Consider the following 19551-nt stretch of genomic DNA (forward strand, 5'->3'; position numbering starts at 1 on the left):
CTCAGAGGGCCCCTCCCTCTGGGCCCCATGTAGGGCTCCTGCAGTACAGGGCAGGCAAGCTGGGGTGCCCCACAGGGTCAGACACAGGACTCAGCCTATCCATGGGTCCGGCCCTCCTGCAGGTCCTGCGGAGCTACAACAATATCGAAGAGGACTGCACTGTGTGCCCGTCCTGGTGCCTGAGGCTCCGGGCACGAGGCCACAGTTATTGTGCTGACTTGGAGCACCACATCCCTCAGTATACCCTGGATGCCCCCAAGGTGAGCGTGGCCCCAGCAGCGGTGGGAGGTGGAACAGGGGAGCCTGGCTTCTGCCGTGGCCTGCAGATCCCTCTCCTGTCTCTGATGGCCTCAGAAACATGTCAAGCACCCTCCCTGGCCGTCCCAACCTCCCCACTGCCAGCCCCTGGGGCTCTGCGCCCATCAAGGACTCTCTCCTGGACCACAGCACGGGGACCGGGAAGAGGCTGGGGCTTAGACCTATGGCTCCGGCCTGCCCCGTCTGAAATACTCCCCGGTCCTCTCACTCAGGTTTAAAAGTCTCCAGCTCCTCCATTCGCTGTGTTTACTGAGTGCCTGCTAGGGATATGACCACCCACGTCATGAGCCCCTGCCGGTGGGGATCATCCAGCTCTGGAGGGGTCGCAGAGCCCGCCCCCGGTTTAGCCCCATCCTCAGGGAGTCATCGTTCCCAGGTCTCTCAGAAGGGCCCTTGGAGGCCCCATCTGACCTGAGCCCCAGGACGCCACAAGGCTGAGAAACATAGATTCTAGAGCCAGGCGGCCAAGTTCTAATCCTGGTTTCTCCTTCGATGCCTCTTCCCAGCTTCCATTTCCATCGTCAGTCTTTTCATCTGTCTGCACTTCCCGCACGCCTCATGTTGCTAGAAAGATGCCACTTTTGGACAATGTGCTTGGGGTGGTCTTGCCCCCCCCACTAGTTATACTTCTGCTCGAGGGCACCCCTTCCCAAAGCCCTCCTGACGGCACAGGGGCCTCCTCGCTGACCCTGACTCCCACCCCTTTCCCTCGGCCAGTTCCTCGTAGCAGTGTGTGGCCTTTACTAAAATCCAGCAGATTCTGGGCCCGTGTTGCCCCCTACCCCCACTGCCTCACGCACGGTGCTCATCGCCCCAGCTGGATGCGGCACCCAGGGCAGCGATTCCAGCCTTGTGTTTGGTACCCGGCCCAGCTCTTTGCCTGGTGCTGGCCACACCCTAAATGCTTAAGGAATGTTTGGAAGCTGGGATTTCTGGGGCCTTCCCTTTCCCAGAGTGGGGTTCCCCTCAGCTACCAGCATGAGAATCCTCTAGAAGGGGCTGCTTGCCCCCAGAGCTTCTGGACCAAGATCTTGGAAACTGGGTTCTCCAAAGCATGATTTGAGGGCGCCCTAAGATGGAAGAAACTTGGGGTGGGGGGGTCTCAGGGGCCTGAGTTTCCCGGAGCCTGTTCCTGTGGCCATCCCATCTCTCTGCCTGGAGGTCTCTGGAGGACAGAAGCATTTTTTGGTGCCAAGCTGTGTTCCTCCATTCCCCGCCCCCACGGCACTGACTGGGTTGTGTAGAGGCATCTTGGATCTCCCGAGAGGTGGCTCCACCCAAGCCCACACAGACTTCCCTGAGTGTATGTGTGTGAGGCGGGGATGGGCAGGGTGTGTAGATCTGAGCGTGGGTCCCTCTTCTCTCGCACCCCAGCTCTTTCCTGCAGTGTCCCCCAGTGAGCCCTCCTACCGCAGTCTGCTTCTGACCAACACAGGCTCCACGCTGCTGACCTTCCACCTGGACCCCAGAAGCAGCTCGGACGTCTCCCTACGGCCCAGCTCAGGCTTCGTGCTCCCTGGGGCCCACCAGATCTTCCTCATCTCTACCTACCCCAAGGGCACCTCCTGGAAGCAGCATGTTTTCTACTTGCAGTTCAATTTCTGCCCCCAGTATCTCAAGGTAGGAGGCAGGGGTAAGGACTGGGTCCTCGGGAGGGGGCCATAGTCTGGGGCTTCCTTTTTCAAAGCCATATTCTGGGACTGGCCTCTAAAGCTCCCCTAAAGTAGCTCAGGGGCTATTCCTCCTCCAGGAAGTGGCACAGCAGGGAGAGGACCCCTCGGCCACATCTGGGAACAGCTATCCTCAGGACCCTTTCTGTCCACCTTATGGGGTCGGGACAAGAAAAGGGGTACAGAGGTCCCCAAGGAAGGACTGGGGGCAACCCAAGACTCATATCTGCAGGTGGTAGAAGGGTGTTTGGGGCCAGGGCAGGGAAAGGGTCCAGGGTGTTGGACCCATGTCTGGCCCATGAAATGGTCTGTACATCCTCTTTCAGTCCCTGAGTTCTTTTCCTTATCTCCTGGGTCAGTCACTACATACTCTGCCTTTGACAGAAGCTGCCCGTGCGCAGGCTGGTAGAGGGCCTTTTGCTGCTCTCTCCGAGGGGGGAAAAGCTGCCCGCCCGTGACTTTTGGGGGAGCCAGGGCTTCAGGGTGATGCCAGGGCACTGTCCTCCCTTCACTGGCCCCAGGAGGTATGCATGCAGAGCCGGGAGGAGCCGCTGCAGCTGAAGCTGGACACCTGTAAAAGCGTCTTCTTCAAGCCCACCTGTGTGGGTTGCTCCTCCACCAGCCTCTTCACCTTCCAAAACCCGTCGCGTCTACCTCTGGAGTTTGAGTGGAGGGTCTCCCAGCAGCACCGGAAGATGCTGGCTGTGCAGCCCACCAGGGGGATTATCCAGTCCAATGAGAGCCTTGTGAGTGCCCTGCCACACTGCCGAGGGCCAGAGGGAAGGGGCCCGTCAACCACACCTTCACCAGCATCTCTTACTCATGCCTACCAGGGGGCAGGCTTACCCTCCCATTCAATCCACAGTCATTTCTTCCAGCCTTATGCGTCGGTATGATTGTTACCACACCCCCATTTTACAAAGAAGAATTGAGACTTAGAGGGGAAAAATAGCCATTTACTGAGACTGTGAGTTAGGAGGTGCAAAGCTGGGACTTGAAGCAGGGTTTCTGATGTCAGTGCCCAGAAAGGAGTCCACTCTCCATCCCTGGTCCCCACCGTGGAGAGATCACTGGAAGACGGTGTGGAGACAAATGGGTGGCTACCATTAAGGAGTGAGGAAGAGGGCTCGCCGACGTCAAAGTGGCGGGTCCCTGGCGGGGGGCATGGGGGGGCCCAAACTAGCAGCCTCCCATCCCTGGTCTAGGGCCTCTTAGTTGGGGAGGCCAAACTTGAGCCAAGAACCATCAACACACGGTGTCTGTTAGAAGCCGGGGGTAGTAACCTGCAAGGCGAGAGACCACACAGACTTGGGAGTCAACCTCAAGAGTTCACACCCCAGCTCCTGCCAAGCGCCCTCAATAGCTGTGTGACCTTGGGCAAGTTACCCCAGTTCTCTGAGTCTCCGGTTTCTCATCAGACAATGAGGCACTAAAAGAATACCACTTACCTCGTGGGGCTAAGGGATCGAGGGGCTAAGGGAGATAACATGATGTGTGTAAGTGCCTGGTACGGGGAGACACTCAGGATGGGTTACCATAGCCTGATATCCTGCAGCGGGACCTTAGAGGTCCAAGAGCCTGGGCAGGGGTTCCCAGAGACCCCCATGCAGGGCTAATCTTTGTGACCCCAGACGCTGACGTGGACCTTCAGCCCTCTGGAGGAGATCAAGTACCTGTTCCGAGTGGGGATGTGGGTCTGGGAAGCTGGCCTGCCCCCAAACACCAAGCCCTCCACCACCACCCACTACATGCTCCGGCTGGTGGGCATGGGCACCAGCAGCAGCCTCTCCGTGAGTGGGAGGACCCCGGCGGGGAGGGGAGGGGGCAGGGGACCAGGGCACCTGCGGGAGGGAAGGCCCCAGAGTGCATGAACCTGCCCTTCCTTGGGGATTCTCTGAGGCCAGCGCTGGGAAAGACGGGGCCGTGGATCTGGGGGAGCCCCCCGCCCCAGCCTGGCTGACTCTGGCCCTCAGGCAAAGGAAAAGGAGCTGGACTTTGGGAACGTGCTGGTGAACAGCGAGCAGACCAGGATGCTGGTGCTTCTGAATGACGGCAACTGCACCCTCTATTACCGCCTGTTCCTGGAGCAGTGCAGCCCTGAGGCTGTCGGCAATGGCCCCCTCGGTACTCAGGCCTGGGCGGGACTGGGCTGGGAGGCAGGCAATGAGGGGCGCTGGTTAAGACTGGTTAACCAGACCATGGTTCAGGGGCAGGCAGAGCAGTGCTTAAAACGTGGTGCTTCCACTTCCTAGATGTGTGGCGTTGCCGGGTGATCGTCCTCTCTGAGCCTCAACTCCCTCATCTGTAAAATGGGGCTGCTGGTGGAGCCTGCCTCACCGGGCAGCTAGGTGGCGCAAAGTGCTCAGTAGATGCCAGTGACACCAAGACACGTCCTCACACTGTCTTGATCTGGAGGAAGCACTCTGCTCCCCATTTCCTGGCTCAGGGCCTGCTCTCTAACCAGAGCAATGCTGGTCCAGGGGAGAGTATCTGGGGTGGAGCAAGAGGAAAGGCTGGACCTCCCTGGGCTGCACTGAGGGCCTCCTCTGCCCTTGACCCCACCTGGTCATTCCTGAGCAGCTCTGCAGCTGGACCGCACAGAGGGGAGCATGCCGCCCCGGTCCCAGGACACCATCTGCCTGACTGCCTGTCCCAAACACTGTTCCCAGTACTCCTGGACCATCAACTACTCTCTCCTCTCCCACAGAGGTACCTGGGCCATCTGGCACGGAGAGTCAGGACCAGGGAGGAAAGGGGGAGGACTGTGTGAGCAGGACTTGGGGTGGGAGGATGCCGAGGGTTCAGACAGAGCTGGCAGAGTGGGTGTGAGTGTGCCAGGGTGTGCCTTTGGGTGTCTGGTGTATACCAACCACATCTGTATGTGTGGGTGTCCGTTTGTGTGTGCCTGAGCTGTGGAGGACTCAACGCGAAGGGCTGGGCGCTGTGCTGATTTACTGTGGGATCGTAAGCAAATCCTCAGCTGCCCTGGGCCTCAGTTTCCTCCTTCATAAAACGAGGTTGTTACCATCCTGCCCCGGGGCTGCCTGACAGGAGTCCAGCACAGGAGTGTTGGACTCCCTGGAATTGGATCCTGGCCTCAGCACTTATTAGCCATGTAATCTTAGTGACTTGTTTAACCTCCCTATGCCTCAGTTTCCACATCTGTAAAATGGGGATAATAATGGTGCACAGGCAAAAAAATAAAGTACATGTTACCACATGGGCAAACCTTGAAAACATTACGCCAAGTGAAAGGAGCCAGTCACAAAAAGCTACACATTTTATGATTCCATTTATGTGAAACACCCAGAGTAGGCAAATCTACAGAGACAGAAAGTAGATTAGTGGTTGCCAGGGGTGAACGGAGAGTGACAGCTACTTGGTACTGGGTTTCTTTGGGAAAGCCTGAAAACGTTCTAAAATTTGTGGTGATGGTTGCACAACTCTGAATATACAAAAAACATCACTGAATTGTATGTGTTAAAAGGGTTAATTTTATGGCATATAGATTATATCTCAATAAAGCCATTAGTAAGTATTATCAATAGTTTGAAAACAGTGCACAGTGGTGTTTGCCAAGCTCTTAGGACAGTGCCTGGTCCATAGAAAGTATCAGATAAAGTTTGGCTATTGTTGGAAGCATCCCAGAGTCTGCTCCTGACAAGGGTCCTGGGACAGGTTTCCCAGGACCCCTGCATCCTCAGCCTGTACGCCCCGCCCCAGAGGAGTTGGGAGGTGAGCCCACCCCTCTCTCCCACACCGCTTTCCCCCAGATAACAAGGTTGGGGAGAAGCAGGAGCTGTGTCGCGTGTCCCTGATGGCCGTGTACCCCCTCCTCTCCATCCTGGATATCTGCTCCACGGGCAGTGCCGAGGGCATCACCCGGAAGCACCTGTGGCGCCTCTTCTCCCTAGACCTGCTCAACAGTTACTTGGAGCGCGACCCCACCCCCTGGGAACTCACCTACAAAGTGCCCACCCGGCACAGGTGAGGTGGGCCTGGGGGAGAGGCAGGGCCTGTCTGGGGATGTTCTTGGAGCTTTCCGTCCATGCCCTCAGCCCCAGGCCCTGTCAAAGAAGGGGCTCCCTATCTCCTCCCCAATTCCTGCCCATCCCCGGAGGAGCATGGAGAAGGCAGGGATGGGCTTGAGGTCTAAAGTGCTGACCCACTCCTGCCCCCGAGTCCCAGATTCTCCAATTCCCACCTGTGGGGAGATGGGTGCTAAGCCAGCCATCCCTGGATGGGCCCCATCCTGTCCCCAGCCCTGTTTCTGAGACCATTTCTCTGCTCCACACAGCACCAGCCAGATCCCCTCTTTCTTCACCCCTCTGAAGCTCAACTTCAATTTTGGGGCAGCACCAATAGATGCCCCACCCTCTGTGGTGCTCCTGGCCCTGAAGAACAGTGGAGTGGTGCCCCTGGACTGGTACAGAGGGGGGGCCCGGGGGGCCTGGGGGACAGGGGCTTGGAGGCCTTCTCTTGCTGGTGGTAGCCCTGGATGCCTGGTGTCTGTGAAGTGTGCCCCCCGCCCCCACTGAAGGATGTAGAGGCCAGGGTGGGACTAGGGTCGCCCAGCAGGACACCAGACCTGTCACTGGCTGAGTCGGGTCCACAGGCTCAGAAATGGTCGAATCACCCTATGGAGACTGACAGGGTCATCTTCAGAGCTTAAGAAATGGGAAGTAACCGTCACGCATCTGCTGCATGCTAGCCACTGGCCTTTATGAGCCTCTTCTCCTCCGAGCCTCACACCGACCCTGTGAAAAAAATCCCCCTCTGCTGACTCTTTCACAGATGGGAGGCTAAGGACTCAACCAAGAGCATTCAGCCATTAGAGGCAGAGCCAAGTTCAAGCCCAGATTTGTCCCAACTCCAGAATCCCTGCCTGCACTGGTTAGTCAGCAGGAAGCTGCGAGGTGCTCCTGCGTCCCAGGCATTGTGCTAGGCGCTGGGGCAGCCCCGACAGAGCCCCAGGCCAATGGGGGCCGGGCCTGCACAGGGGCGAGTTGAGGGTCTCTGGCAGGGAAGGACAGTGCTCTGCGGCCACAGCGCCGTTGTCAGGGAGATGACAGGGCTAAGCAAAGCCAGGTGAGCTGCAGTAAGGGTCGAGGCTAGCCACGGGGCAGGCTGCACTTCCCCAATCACAGGGGGCCCAGGCCTGGAGACCTGAGCCCGCCAAGCTGGGCCCTTCCTGTGCTTGGCTTTCCTCCCACTGGGGCCCCAAACTGGTGCCCAGTAAGCATCCTGTTTCCATGCCAGTGCCATTTCTTTTTTTCCCTCCCTTCCTCTGCCACGCGCCTTGATTTCCTAGTAAACTTCCTTTTGACGACTTCCAACTTTGCTTGGCTAGATGGAGGTGAGAAAGAAGTGTCCCCATCTGGGTCAGGCTTGGGGGAGAGAGCCAGGGGCCCAGCCTGGGCATGGCAGTGAGTGGATAAGGGTGAACATATGCAGGGGGTGGGCATCTGTGATCTCAGGAACCTTCCTGCCTGAGCCGAGCCATGGGGTGCGCGTGGGTGAGGCTGGTGGGGGGCTGCATCATCCGGGGTGCGGTGGCCACCCTGTACTCTCCGGGTTGTCCTGCCCCTCCCGGTGGTGGAGGATGCCGGGGGAGCTGACTTATTAGGCGGCTTCTGTCTGAGAAGGGCCGGGACTGTGAGTAACTCGGGGCTCCTGGCCCTGAGTGACTGGGAAGCTTGGCAGGCTGGTGGGGAAGGCCCAGGGCCCGCCTGGAGCTCTGGATCTGCCATTCCCTGGGTTGTTTGAGTGGCTGGGAGCCAGGCCCTGCAGGGCTCAGGAGTGGGGGCAGGAAAAGCGGCGCTGGCCTGGGTCCTGGTGTGGAGCAGGGTACCTTGGTGGATTGTGCATGCGTGTGTATTTGTGTAGGAGCAAGCCAGCTCACACTCTCTATGGAGAGGGTCCAGGTTGTTGGAAACTGGGGCGGGAGGAAAGCCGGGCAGAGTGCCCACCGAGCTGGGCCGTCCATTGGGACATCATTGGAGGTTCAGGAAGGCAGTCCGTGCTTGTTCCCGGATTCCAAACGCGGGGAACCTTCCTTGGAAGGCTTGACTCTCCTAGGCTTTCTGTGTTGTTGTGTTTCCTTTCAATTTCTTAGAAGGCTATTTTTGAAAATTCTAGCCGGGTCTCTGCTAAACTCATAAGGAACAGACCGAAGGTTTTATTCCTGCCAAGACCAGTAAGAAATGGGGAGTGTGGACTTGGCCTGCAGGCAGCAGCAGGCAGGACAGAAAAGCTGCCGTGCATTTAAGGGGTGATCCCTCACAGGCATCAGATATACGGGTTAACATCATCTGTTCCCTCACTCATTCATTAAGTCATTGGCTAAATGTTGACTGGGGCTTCCCAGGTGTAGGCTCCAGGCCCAGAGCTCAGAATAGCGACGCAGATGAGCCCAGGCCCTGCCCTCCAGGTGGGGCGGGCTGGCCTTTGGGTGCAGGGTGACAAGTGCTGTGAAAGAGGCTTGTGCAGTCACTTGCCTCAGTTTTGGAAGTGGTAGGTGGGGGTGGGCACATGAGAAAGTCTTCCTGGAGAAAGCTACAGCCAAGCTAGACCTGCAACCCAGGGAGCGGAGGCAAGAGAGGCTGCGATGAGCCTCCCAGACGGAGGGTGTAGCACGGACATGGGTAAGAGAAGAGGCCACAGAGTGGCTGCAACGTTGATAGGGGGACGGGCAGGGCCTTGGAGTCCTTCTCCTTCTGAGAAGGATTCGTGGATTGAGGCAGGGGGACAGGTTGGCAGGCTTCCACAGTCCCAACATGGGGGCCCACACCAGAGGACTGGCAGGGAAAAGGGGGCTGCGATCATTTGGAGGGAGACTGGGTGAGGGCCAAGAGGGAAACCATCCAGACATCCCCGAAGTATCAAGATCACCAGTTCTGCGGCTGATCAATATCCCGCAAATAAAATGACCAAACAGCTTATTCGCCTGTAGCAAGTCAAACAATACGAGGGTGATGCAAGAAAAGTAAGGAACACCCCAGCTCCCTCTCTAGTCTGCCCTGGAGGGTTTGGCATGAGCTTCCGCTCTCAGCACTGGTACAAGGCACAGACACAGGGACGCAGCTACCCTTTCATTTCTTTTACCATAATGGCATGATGTTACACGTATTACTCTCTGCTCAGCGTTATCGCAATAACCTTTTCCCTCAGCATTATGTCAGTAACATTTCCTATAGATCAATAAAGATCAAGACATATAAGGCTTCCCTGGTGGCGCAGTGGTTGAGAGTCCGCCTGCCGATGCAGGGGACGCGGGTTCGTGCCCCGGTCCGGGAAGACCCCACATGCCGCGGAGCGGCTGGGCCCGTGAGCCATGGCCGCTGAGCCTGCGCGTCCGGAGCCTGTGCTCCGCAACGGGAGAGGACACAGCAGTGAGAGGCCCGCGTACCGCAAAAATAAATAAATAAATTAAAAAAAAAGACATATAGATCTAACTCATTCTTTTTAATAGTTGCATAGTATTCCGTAATATGAATGGCCCTTACGTTTTAAAACCACTCCTTTATTAGATGACATTAGTTGTTCCCAGTGCTTTTTTCTTCCCCAGTGCTTTTTAATATTTTTTGCCATCACTAACAAAGTTGTAATAAACATCCTTGCGTGAGTATGTGTGTCTGTGTGTGCGCGTGTGTGCATGCCTGCCTGCCTGCACACTTAACGTTTATTTCTGCAGCTTAGCTCCCCCAAATAGAATTTCTGAGTCAAAGGGCATTTTTTATTCTATGCACTTTTTATTCTAAAAGATGCTGTCATAATTCCTACAACAAAAGGTGGTAGCAATTTCTTCTCTCCGGTGTTCGAAGATGTCGTTCTTTCTAAACTTACCAGCAGTGGATGTAACTATTTGTCACGATTCAGATGTGAAAATATTTAAGATTGATTCAAGGGAGTTTTTGTTTTTTTTTAACCAGATGTTCATTTTAAATTATTATTTATTTATGTATTTGGCTGCGTTGGGTCTTCGTTTCTGTGCGAGGGCTTTCTCCAGTTGCGGCAAGCGGGGGCCACTCTTCATCGTGGTGCGCGGGCCTCTCACTGTCGTAGCCTCTCTTGTTGCGGAGCACAGGCTCCGGATGCGCAGGCTCAGTAGTTGTGGCTCACGGGCCCAGCCGCTCCGTGGCATGTGGGATCTTCCCGAACTCTCAACCACTGCACCACCAGGGAAGCCCCAAGGGAGTTTTGATTTGCATTTCCCAACTCCCCTTGAGCCTTTTCAGATGTGTTGGCTGTTTCCTTTCCCCCTTCTGGCCGTTCCCTCTTCCTAACCTCTGCCCGTTTTGAGGACAGTTCTGTGTCATCCCTCTGAGAGCGCAGGGATCCTTCTTTTCAGATTGTGACCTTGGGACCCCTTGGTCACTTATTTGGTCACCATTTAGAGGGCAGTATCTGCTTTATACAGCACCAGGCATTACAGGGGCACTCATTCTATGCCCAGCCTTGCTTTGGGTTCAAGACTACCAGCCCTCTTGGGGACCCCTGGTTGGTGCTGCTGGCATTTCTAGGTGGCTCAAATGGCCCTTCCTAACAGCTTGTCACACAAACCCCTCCAGGGTCAGTGCCCAGCTCAAAGTGGCCCACATATACAAGCAGCACCCTGACCCCTGGCACCCACAATGCGAGCCCCAATCTCCGCTTTCCATTTAGTCACCAGGACCCTGCTTCTCTTCCTGGGTTTGGGGGCCATTATGAAATGAGGATCCACAACTGCCGCATTTGCCTGGCCATGCATGGGACAGCTTGCCTACTGGGGGATGAAGAAAAGGCCTCCATCCATCCTGCCTGGGGCTCAGAGCTCCTGCCTCTGCTCTGACTGAGCGACTCCACCCCTTCTGCTTTGCACCCCTTTCCCAGGGCCTTCCTCTTCCCAAGTGACCAGCAGATCGACCTGGAGCTGTGGGCAGAGCAGGTGGACTTTGACTGCACTGAACTGCACCAAATGTGCGTGCAGGACAATTGCATATTCTCCATCAGCCCCAAGGCTGGGAGCCTGAGTCCTGGGCAAGAGCAGATGGTGGAGTTCAAATACAGGTGCTGCCCCCACCGCCCGCCCTGCACTTCCAGTCCTGGAGACCCCCTTCCCCCCGACTCCTGGAGGACGCTGGCCTTGCACTGTGTGACTCCAGGGTATCCTGAGTGGCCACCACCCTGAGAAGGCCCCGCCTTCCCACCTGCAGGGGAAGTTTAATTTTCCTCTTGCCCCATCCCAGCTCAAGGGTTTCCACATAGCTGCCCCAAAGCCATAGGTGTGCCATGACCGCTTGTTCTTCCACTCGTACCAGGGCTCAGTAACTCATCCCAGACTCTCTCTTCCCTTCCAGCCACCTGTTCATTGGCACTGATCGCCTCCCGGTCCTCTTCAAGGTGTCCCATGGCCGGGAGATCCTGGTGAGGCCCAGCCCTGGTCCTGTCCTGGAAAACCAAGAGAGAGGCACAGGGAGCGGTGCTCCCCAGAGAGATGGGGTCCAGATCTCTCTGCTGGGTACTTCAGTTCCTCCCAGGGAAGGATGCTACTCACAGGCTTTCTATTTCCAGCTAAATTTCATAGGTGTGACAGTGAAGCTGGAGCAGAAGTACGTGCACTTCACTTCCACCAGCCATCAGTTCATCCCCGTCCCCATCGGCGACACACTGCCCCCAAGGCAGGTCAGTGGTACATTGTCCTGGTCACCAGGAGGCTTCAGTATTGATCTCTGTGTATCTGTATCAGCCCTTGACAGGATGACAAGGACCCTGCCCTCACTCTAAGAGGTGGGGTGACAGGTTGAACCCCAAGACTGGGCAACTGGGAGAGACCCAAGGCAAGAGGCTTCAGCTTCTTGGCACTGGTTCTAAACCTTTTGCCAGGCCTCATTCCCATGCAAAAGCAGGGAGTTCCTTCCTCTAACACAGGGTTTTTCAAACTTCTTTGACCATGAGCCATACTAATATATTTTGGAAAACCCAATACATACATACACATACAACTGAAACAAAACAAATCAGTACGTGCACCACTCCATGCTAAGTACTCTGATGTTTTCTTTTTTATTTTATTCTGTTCCATTTTTTAAAATGTTTTATTTATTTTATTTTACTTATTTTTATTTTTGGCTGTGTTGGGTCTTCATTGCTGCACGCGGGCTTCCTTCTAGTTGCGGCGAGCGGGGGCTGCTGTTCGTTGCAGTGCGCAGGCTTCTCATTGCGGTGGCTTCTCTTGTTGCGGAGCACAGGCTCTAGGCGCACGGGCTTCAGTAGTTGTGGCGTGCGGGCTCATTAGTTGTGGCTCACGGGCTCTAGAGCGCAGGCTCAGTAGTTGTGGCGCACGGGCTTAGTTGCTCCGTGGCACGTGGGATCTTCCAGGACCAGGGCTCGAACCCGTGTCCCCTGCATTGGCAGGCGTGTTCTTAACCACTGCACCACCAGGGAAGCCCTGTTCCATTTTTTAAATGCTGGACATGACCTGATAAATTGGTTTCATGACCTGCTTACTAATGGGTCTCAGTCACAGTTTGAAAATCACTGCCCCAAAAAGGGCATCTGTCTGGAGCATGAAAAGCTAGAATGTAAATCCTCAAAGCTATAGAATTTTATTTATTAATTGGAAGGAATCAGTTTCCTTTGTTCTGAAAATGTACATTGGAAATCTCCAAGAGAGGATATAGTATTTTCACAAACACTTCATCACTCTGAAATTTCTAACAATCGAGAAGCCCTTGTGTTTCTGGGCAGGGGCCTCTAGCCACTCAGCCGAGAGGCACAGGAATGGGCTTCCTAGACCTGAGAGGGGATCTCATAGTCCCGAGCTCTGCCCACTGCCTTACACCACCCTTTACACCACTGGCTTCCCAGAAGCCCCACCCAGAAGCCCAGACCCTCAAAAGAGAAGGCAGAGACTCACATGCCTCCTGGAAAGCTTTCCAGAGAGATCAGACCACTCCCCCATGGCCCTGAACATAGACAATGGAAAAGGCCCCCAGATCTGGAGAAGACCCAGTTGTACCTCCAGCCAAACTCCACAACTACAGCCAAACTTCCTTTTTCGTTCGTAAGATGATGAAAGATGGTGGCCTGGACATGCAAGAGAGCAGAGGAAACAGAGAAGTGAACAGATTTAATTTACATTTTGAAGACAGAATCCCTGGGACTTGCTGGGGATTGGATCTGGGAAGTAAGAGAAAGGGATGGACGAAAAATGTATTGGATTCCTAGTTTGAGCCACTGGAAATATGTAGTGCCATTTGCTGAAACAAGATACACTAGGGGGAGGAATAGGTTTTAGAGTGAAGAGTTGGGTTTTGGCTGAATTTAAGAGGCCTATGAGACAACCAGGAGGAGTTGTTTAGTAGTAGTTGGATACCAGGTCTGAAGCTCAGAGGGTGGTCCAAGCTAGAGAAAGAGCATCAGCGCATTCAGGGGTGGGTGCTGAGAAAGATGAGGGGCTGGACCTAAATCCAGACAAACTCTTTATTCTCACTGTCTTCCGTTTTCTCATCTCTAACATGGAGGCTTGGACCAGATCTCTGGTTTCAGGCAGGCCGTTCTGTGATTCCCCAACTGTGGAGTTAGTCTTGGGGGACCTCATATCTTCCTTCTGCTCCCTTATCTGCCCGTAAGCACAACGACCTCTAATGGCAGACATGGAGTGGCAGCCTCACAGGTAATTAGAATGAGAGCTTAGAAAACGATGAAGGGTCTGGATGGTGTATGCATGGACATCCCCCTGAATTCCAACACTAGGGACACAAGCATTAGTGTCCCCTTATACCTTGACTAAGGTAAGTTGAGAGCAAATAAAATAAGAATTACAGATTATACTTAAATGTCACAGGTTGAAAATATAGTTATATACTTCTTGGGTGATCAAGCCATACGGGAAATCAGAGGTATTTAAGGGAGCTCTGGGACTGTAAGGGTGACATCATGGGGATCAACCTGCCCTCCTACAGTGGACACAGAATCCCAGGCTCTCTGCATTGCAGCCCAGAGCTGGTGTGGAGATTTCCCTGTTCCTTCCCCCTGCAGATTTATGAGCTGTATAACGGTGGCTCGGTGCCCGTGACATATGAGATCCAGACCAGCATCCTGTCGCAGGTTCAGGAAAAAAATTTTGATCACCCCGTCTTCTGCTGCCTCAACCCCAAAGGGGAGATCCAGCCAGGCACAACTGCTCGCGTCTTCTGGATCTTCTCACCTATTGAGGCCAAGACCTACATGGTGAGCAGCAGCCTGGGCTAACACGGGCTTGGGGCGGGGGGTTGGAGGTGGCCTCCCCAGCAGGCCTTGCTCTGACCAGTGCCTTCCCCCACCTTCCTAACTTCCCAGGTGGATGTGCCCATACACATCCTGGGATGGAACTCAGCCATCATCCGCTTCCAGGGAGTGGGCTATGACCCTCACATCATGGGCGACACAGCCCCATTCCACAACATCTCCTCATGGGACAATAGCTCCATCCACTCGAGGCTGATGGTTCCTGGACAGGTAGGGGGAAGGGATCTGGGAAGGCCTGAGGCCTAGGAGGAGACTGAGGGTCCAGGGTGTCCACTGCGGAGGGGTGGGGAGGCTGCGAAAGAAGAGATGGAGTTGAGAAGGGAGGGATACAGAGGTGAACCTGGAACCAGCCCTCCTCCAGATTTAGGAGGCAGCACCAGCTCCATGAGAGGCTTACCCTGCCACCTAGTGCCCACAGGTGTTCCTGCTCCAGCCACTCCACCTGCTGCAGGGCCCTCCACCCGCCCTTGCCTCTGGGCATTGGGATGGAGGTATTGAAAAGAGTAAAAAGAAGCTCTGCCATTCTAGGGCACTGAGATATTATCTTCATATAGAACAGTCTCTCCCCTGGACGTAGGTGGATTTTGCTGAAATATCTAGGGTCAGTAACACTACCTTTAGTTCACACACTCCTCGCTGTTGGGAGGTCTGACACATCCATCCATTTCCTCACTGATCCACATGCCTGTTTATTCATCCATGTATCTCTCCATCCATCCATCCATGCACTCATCCAGTTACTATCCACCAATACATCTGCCTGTCCACTCTTCCACTCCTACCCTCTTTGGACTCTTACTGAAGGATGAGTACTGTGGGGTCACAGAGAAGAGCCCGACAAAGTCTCAGCTCTGGAGGCATTCAGGGTCTAGACAGAGAGAAAGTGCCCCTTCCACGGCCTCAATCTTTCCAGATACCCCTAGAACACAGCTCCTGCTGTGTGCCCAGTGAAGGTGCCAACAGCTGATCACCTACTAATTTACAACCATCCTTCAGAGACAAACTTTGTCGGCTTTACTTCTGCCTTCTCTAAGCAAATTCTGATTTCTCAGCCCTTCCAAGCCTATTTTAATGGTCAAAATCATAGGCTTTAGAGTGAGACTGTCAGGGTTTATCCCAGCTGTGCCTGTGAGAGACCTTTGGAAAAGTATTTATGCTCTCTGAACCTTAGCAGCACATCTATAAAGTGAAGATGGTTAGTAGTGCCTATATATAGTAGTAGCCTATATATTGGGCCACTGTGAGGATCAAATGCATGTCAGTTGCCTACAGTGGTACCTGGCCTGTTGAAAGCACTCAGTGACTGGTAGTGGTTGCTATGCTTAGTATTTCTTCACCTCCCGAAGTTGCTGCCGTGTTGTCCCCACCAGCAGAACGTCTTCCTGTCCCAGTCTCATATCTCCCTGGGGAACATTCCTGTGCAGAGCAAGTGCAGCCGTCTGCTGTTCCTCAACAACATCTCCAAGAATGAGACAATTGTCTTTGTCTGGCAGTGGAAGGCTCTAGACTTTGGGGAGGTGAGAGTTCCCTGTGTTTGCAGAATGAGAACCTCCAGAGGGGCTCTAGACTCACCCCGTCCCATCCCACCCCATTCCACCCCATCCCATGCCATCCCATCCCATCCCACCCCATCCCACCCCATCCCATCCCATCCCACCCCATCCCACCCCCTATCCCATCTTGTCCCATACAATCCCTGTGAAGCTCCAGAGACTCCTTCCCCAAATAAATAGGTGTCTGTGAGTCCTATGAGTGGAAAGGTGGCTCCCGAAGAGACGATCCCGTTTGTGGTGACCCTGAAGGCCTCAGTGCATGCCAGCTTCTATAGCATGGACCTGGTATGCAAGGTAGGATCAGCCTTAGCGAGAAGCTGGGATGGTGCGCAGCTCCCAGTCTTGAGGTGTGGGGTGGTCTGTGAGATCCCTAGACCCCCAGAGAGAAGCAAATGCCAACCTCTGGAAGAGTGGTGGGCCCACAGCACAGACCCAGGCCAAGGCCCTCCAGACCTTGGTCTTCTCTCTCCTTGTCCTGAGCCACAGGTGTACCGGCAGAAACTCCTGACTCAGTACCGAAAGGAACTGCAGGACTGGGAGGACGAGAAGGTGCGGCAGGAAGTGGAGTTCACCATCACAGATAGGAAAGCAAAGGTGATGAGGGCAGGGTGGGCTTTGAACACCACAGAGCTTTCCGATTGGCCTTGCCAGAGGGGACACAGGTGGTGATCCGAGGTGGTCCTAAAAAACTGGTCAGCCTGACTTAAGAGATTAGATTTCTTTCATTAGGCTAAGCATAGCACATCCCCAAGAGACTCTCTGGATACTGAAAGCTGGCTGACCATTCCCTGCTTCATGTAGCCTGTATTTAATGAATACCCACCCAGTGCTGGACACTGGGGACCCAGGGGAAACCAGGCAGAGCTCACCTTCTGATGGAAGAGAGTGTGGTGTAGTGGTTTCAGGTACAGGCTCTGGAAACAAATTGCCCGGGTTTGTTTCCTGACTTTGATGATTTCTAGCTCTGTGATCTTAGTCAAGTTATTTAACCTCTTAGTTCCCTCAACTGTATAATGGGGGGTAATACGACATCTGAGACTGGCTTCAAGATAATCAGAGATGAGTTATAGATGAGACAAAATTGGCCATGAACTGCTAATTGCTGAAGCTGGGTGGGGGGTAATGGAAGATTCTTTGTAGCACTCTCTCCACTTTTGTATACTTTTGAAATTTTCCATATTAAGAAGGTTAAAAAGGGAGTTCCCTGGTGGCCTAGTGGTTAGGATTCTGGGCTTCCACTGCCATGGCCCGGGTTCAATCCCTGGTCAGGGAACGGAGATCCCACAAGCTGTGCAGCATGGCCAAAAAAAAAATGTTCAAAGAAAAGTTGTTAAAATATTTTATTTTATTCTTTTTAAAATTTATTTTATTTATTTATTTTTGGCTGCATTGGGTTTTCATTGCTGCATGCGGGCTTTCTCTAGTTGCGGCGAGCGGGGGCTACTCTTCATTGCGGTGCATGGGCTTCTCATTGCGGTGGCTTCTCTTGTTGCGGAGCACCGGCTGTAGGCGCGAGGACTTCAGTAGTTGTGGCACGCGGGCTCAGTAGTTGTGGTTCACAGGCTCTAGAGCGCAAGCTCAGTAGCTGTGGCACACGGGCTTAGTTGCTATGTGGCATGTGGGATCTTCCCAGACCAGGGCTCAAACTCGTGTCCCCTTCATTGGCAGACGGATTCTTAACCACTGTACCACCATGGAAGCCCCAAAATATTTTAAAATGTGAATAAATTGTTATCTGCTTTGTGGCACTGCTGCGAGGATTAAATGAGTTAATGCATGTAAAGTGCCTACAACAGTGCCTGGCGCCCAGTAAGCACTCGCTAAACATGGGCTATTACTATTTATGCAGGGGAGACTGATAATAATTGATACAAAGTATCCACCTTGGATCCTCCTCCCCACGGTTGCATTCTTTTTTTTTGTCTGCGTTGGGTCTTCATTGCTACATGCGGGCTTTCTCTAGTTGCAGTGAGCAGGGTCTACTCTTCGTTGTGTTGCTTCTTATTGCAGTGGCTTCTCTTGTTGCGGAGCACGGGCTCTAGGCACGCGGGCCTCAGTAGCTGTGGCGCGCAGGCTCAGTAGATGTGGCGCACGGGCTTAGTTGCTCTCCAGCACGTGGCATCTTCCCCGACCAGAGCTCAAACCCATGACCCTTGCATTGGCAGGCGTATTCTTAACCACTGCGCCAGCAGGGAAGTCCCCACGGTTGCATTCTTGTACCTCGATCACCCCTGTGTACTCCACACTGAACCCCCAGGGAGACACTACTCCCCTCTGAACCTCTGGCCCAACTGTGAAGGCAAATCATGTCTTGAGGGCTATGGGAGAAGGGATTTCTGAATTAAGGCTTAATAAGGAAGGCTGTTTCCTTATCAAGCCAAACCACAAAGCTCCAGGGCACCAGACAAGTACCCTTGGGGCAGCCTGCATTGTTTGGTGGCATCTCCATTTCTTTCCTTTAGTTAGGTAACCAGATTTTCCAAGTCTGCAGGCAGCACTTCCCTAGGGAAGGTTCTGGAAGAGGGTGTGGCTGGGAGTTGGGCAGAACCAAGGGGGCAGCAGGTGCTGACATTGATTTCAGGCCCTCCGTGGGTCAGCAGGAAGGGGAGGAAGAGGGGAGTCCCTCTAGGCCTCTTGCGTCCTAAGCACGGGGTCTCTTTGCTTCCACAGAGAAGGGCGTGTTGTACAGCTTGTGAACCTGTGAGCAAGTACAGGGTGAGGACATAAGCCCAGGCCTGTCTCCTTGGGATAACTTGAGAGGATCCTTGCTTCCTCTCCAGAGAGACGTCCAACCTCTGGTCTAGTCTCCTGGAAGGGAGGGATGAAAGTGCCAATGGGTGCGGATGAAATGCCAGGGGTGTCACAAAAGACCTGGTTGGGGGGCTAGGGACCCATCAGTGATGGGAGTGCAGTCCCTAAGCCCCTGTCATCCATGCCTCCCCTTTCCCAAAGACGCTGCCCCCCATCAAGAACCAGTGGTGTCTCAACTGCCCAACCAGCTGGAGCCTTAAGATCGCAAAGGAGGAGACGCGCTGGCCATGCCCCCAGCCGCCCTCGCCAGGGATGCTCAGCTTAGGCCTCACTGCCCGCGCCCATGCCACCGACTACTTCCTGGCCAACTTCTTCTCTGACTTTCCCCGCCACTTCTTGCACCGGTGAACTCTCAGGGAGGGAGGGGTCTGCTTGCTCTGCTCTCTGCCACCCTCCCGCTCTAGAACAGGACTGCCCAGACCTAACCCTTGCTGAGGGCTTGAAGCACGTGCAGTATCCCTGGGACTTCTGGGGCACTGCTGGGCCCAGAATGCCCCCGTTACTGTTAGGCCCTTATGAGGAGGGGGCAAAGAGCCAGAGCCCCTGGGGAACCCACTTAGGCCTCCCTGCCTCCCCTCCTTCCTTCCCTTTCCAACTTGGAGCCCCTCCAGGTCTTGTGCCAACTCTGAGAGTCGGGCTTGGTTCCCCAAATGCAGTAGCACTATGTTGGATTAAGGCTGGGGGAGCCCCAAACTCACCTGTGTCCTCATGACTGGGCAGCCGCCATCACTGCTCATGCCCCCCGACCCCAGCGTGGTGGCTTGCCCAGGCCACTCAGAATGCCACGGCCTGCCCCAGGGAGCTGCCAAAGAGGAAGTACCCCAGGGAGGAGTTGGAGGCTGGTGAGGAAGTATCCACGGACAAGTGGGCCCCTGTCTCCAAGCAGGAGAAGCAGCTCCTGACTGACTGTCTCACCACCATAATCAGGT

At 54.5% G+C, this 19551-nt stretch overlaps 1 protein-coding gene across 1 annotated transcript in view; it reads left to right on the forward strand.

The window, feature by feature from the left end:
- Positions 1-19551, forward strand: part of CFAP65 (cilia and flagella associated protein 65) — a 56387-nt gene that overhangs the window by 34840 nt on the left and 1996 nt on the right. Inside the window, exons 14-32 of the mRNA XM_032636610.1 lie at positions 123-260; positions 1693-1938; positions 2510-2734; positions 3620-3778; positions 3962-4112; positions 4569-4697; positions 5762-5975; positions 6286-6414; positions 10860-11036; positions 11327-11393; positions 11541-11651; positions 14010-14201; positions 14310-14468; positions 15632-15775; positions 15992-16105; positions 16298-16405; positions 18482-18526; positions 18764-18966; positions 19421-19549. Of these exons, the coding sequence (XP_032492501.1) occupies positions 123-260; positions 1693-1938; positions 2510-2734; positions 3620-3778; positions 3962-4112; positions 4569-4697; positions 5762-5975; positions 6286-6414; positions 10860-11036; positions 11327-11393; positions 11541-11651; positions 14010-14201; positions 14310-14468; positions 15632-15775; positions 15992-16105; positions 16298-16405; positions 18482-18526; positions 18764-18966; positions 19421-19549 (2840 nt within the window). The remainder of the gene's footprint in view (positions 1-122; positions 261-1692; positions 1939-2509; positions 2735-3619; positions 3779-3961; positions 4113-4568; positions 4698-5761; positions 5976-6285; positions 6415-10859; positions 11037-11326; positions 11394-11540; positions 11652-14009; positions 14202-14309; positions 14469-15631; positions 15776-15991; positions 16106-16297; positions 16406-18481; positions 18527-18763; positions 18967-19420; positions 19550-19551) is intronic.

Source organism: Phocoena sinus, chromosome 7 (genome assembly GCF_008692025.1).
Source record: "Phocoena sinus isolate mPhoSin1 chromosome 7, mPhoSin1.pri, whole genome shotgun sequence".
Classification (NCBI taxonomy): domain Eukaryota; kingdom Metazoa; phylum Chordata; class Mammalia; order Artiodactyla; family Phocoenidae; genus Phocoena; species Phocoena sinus.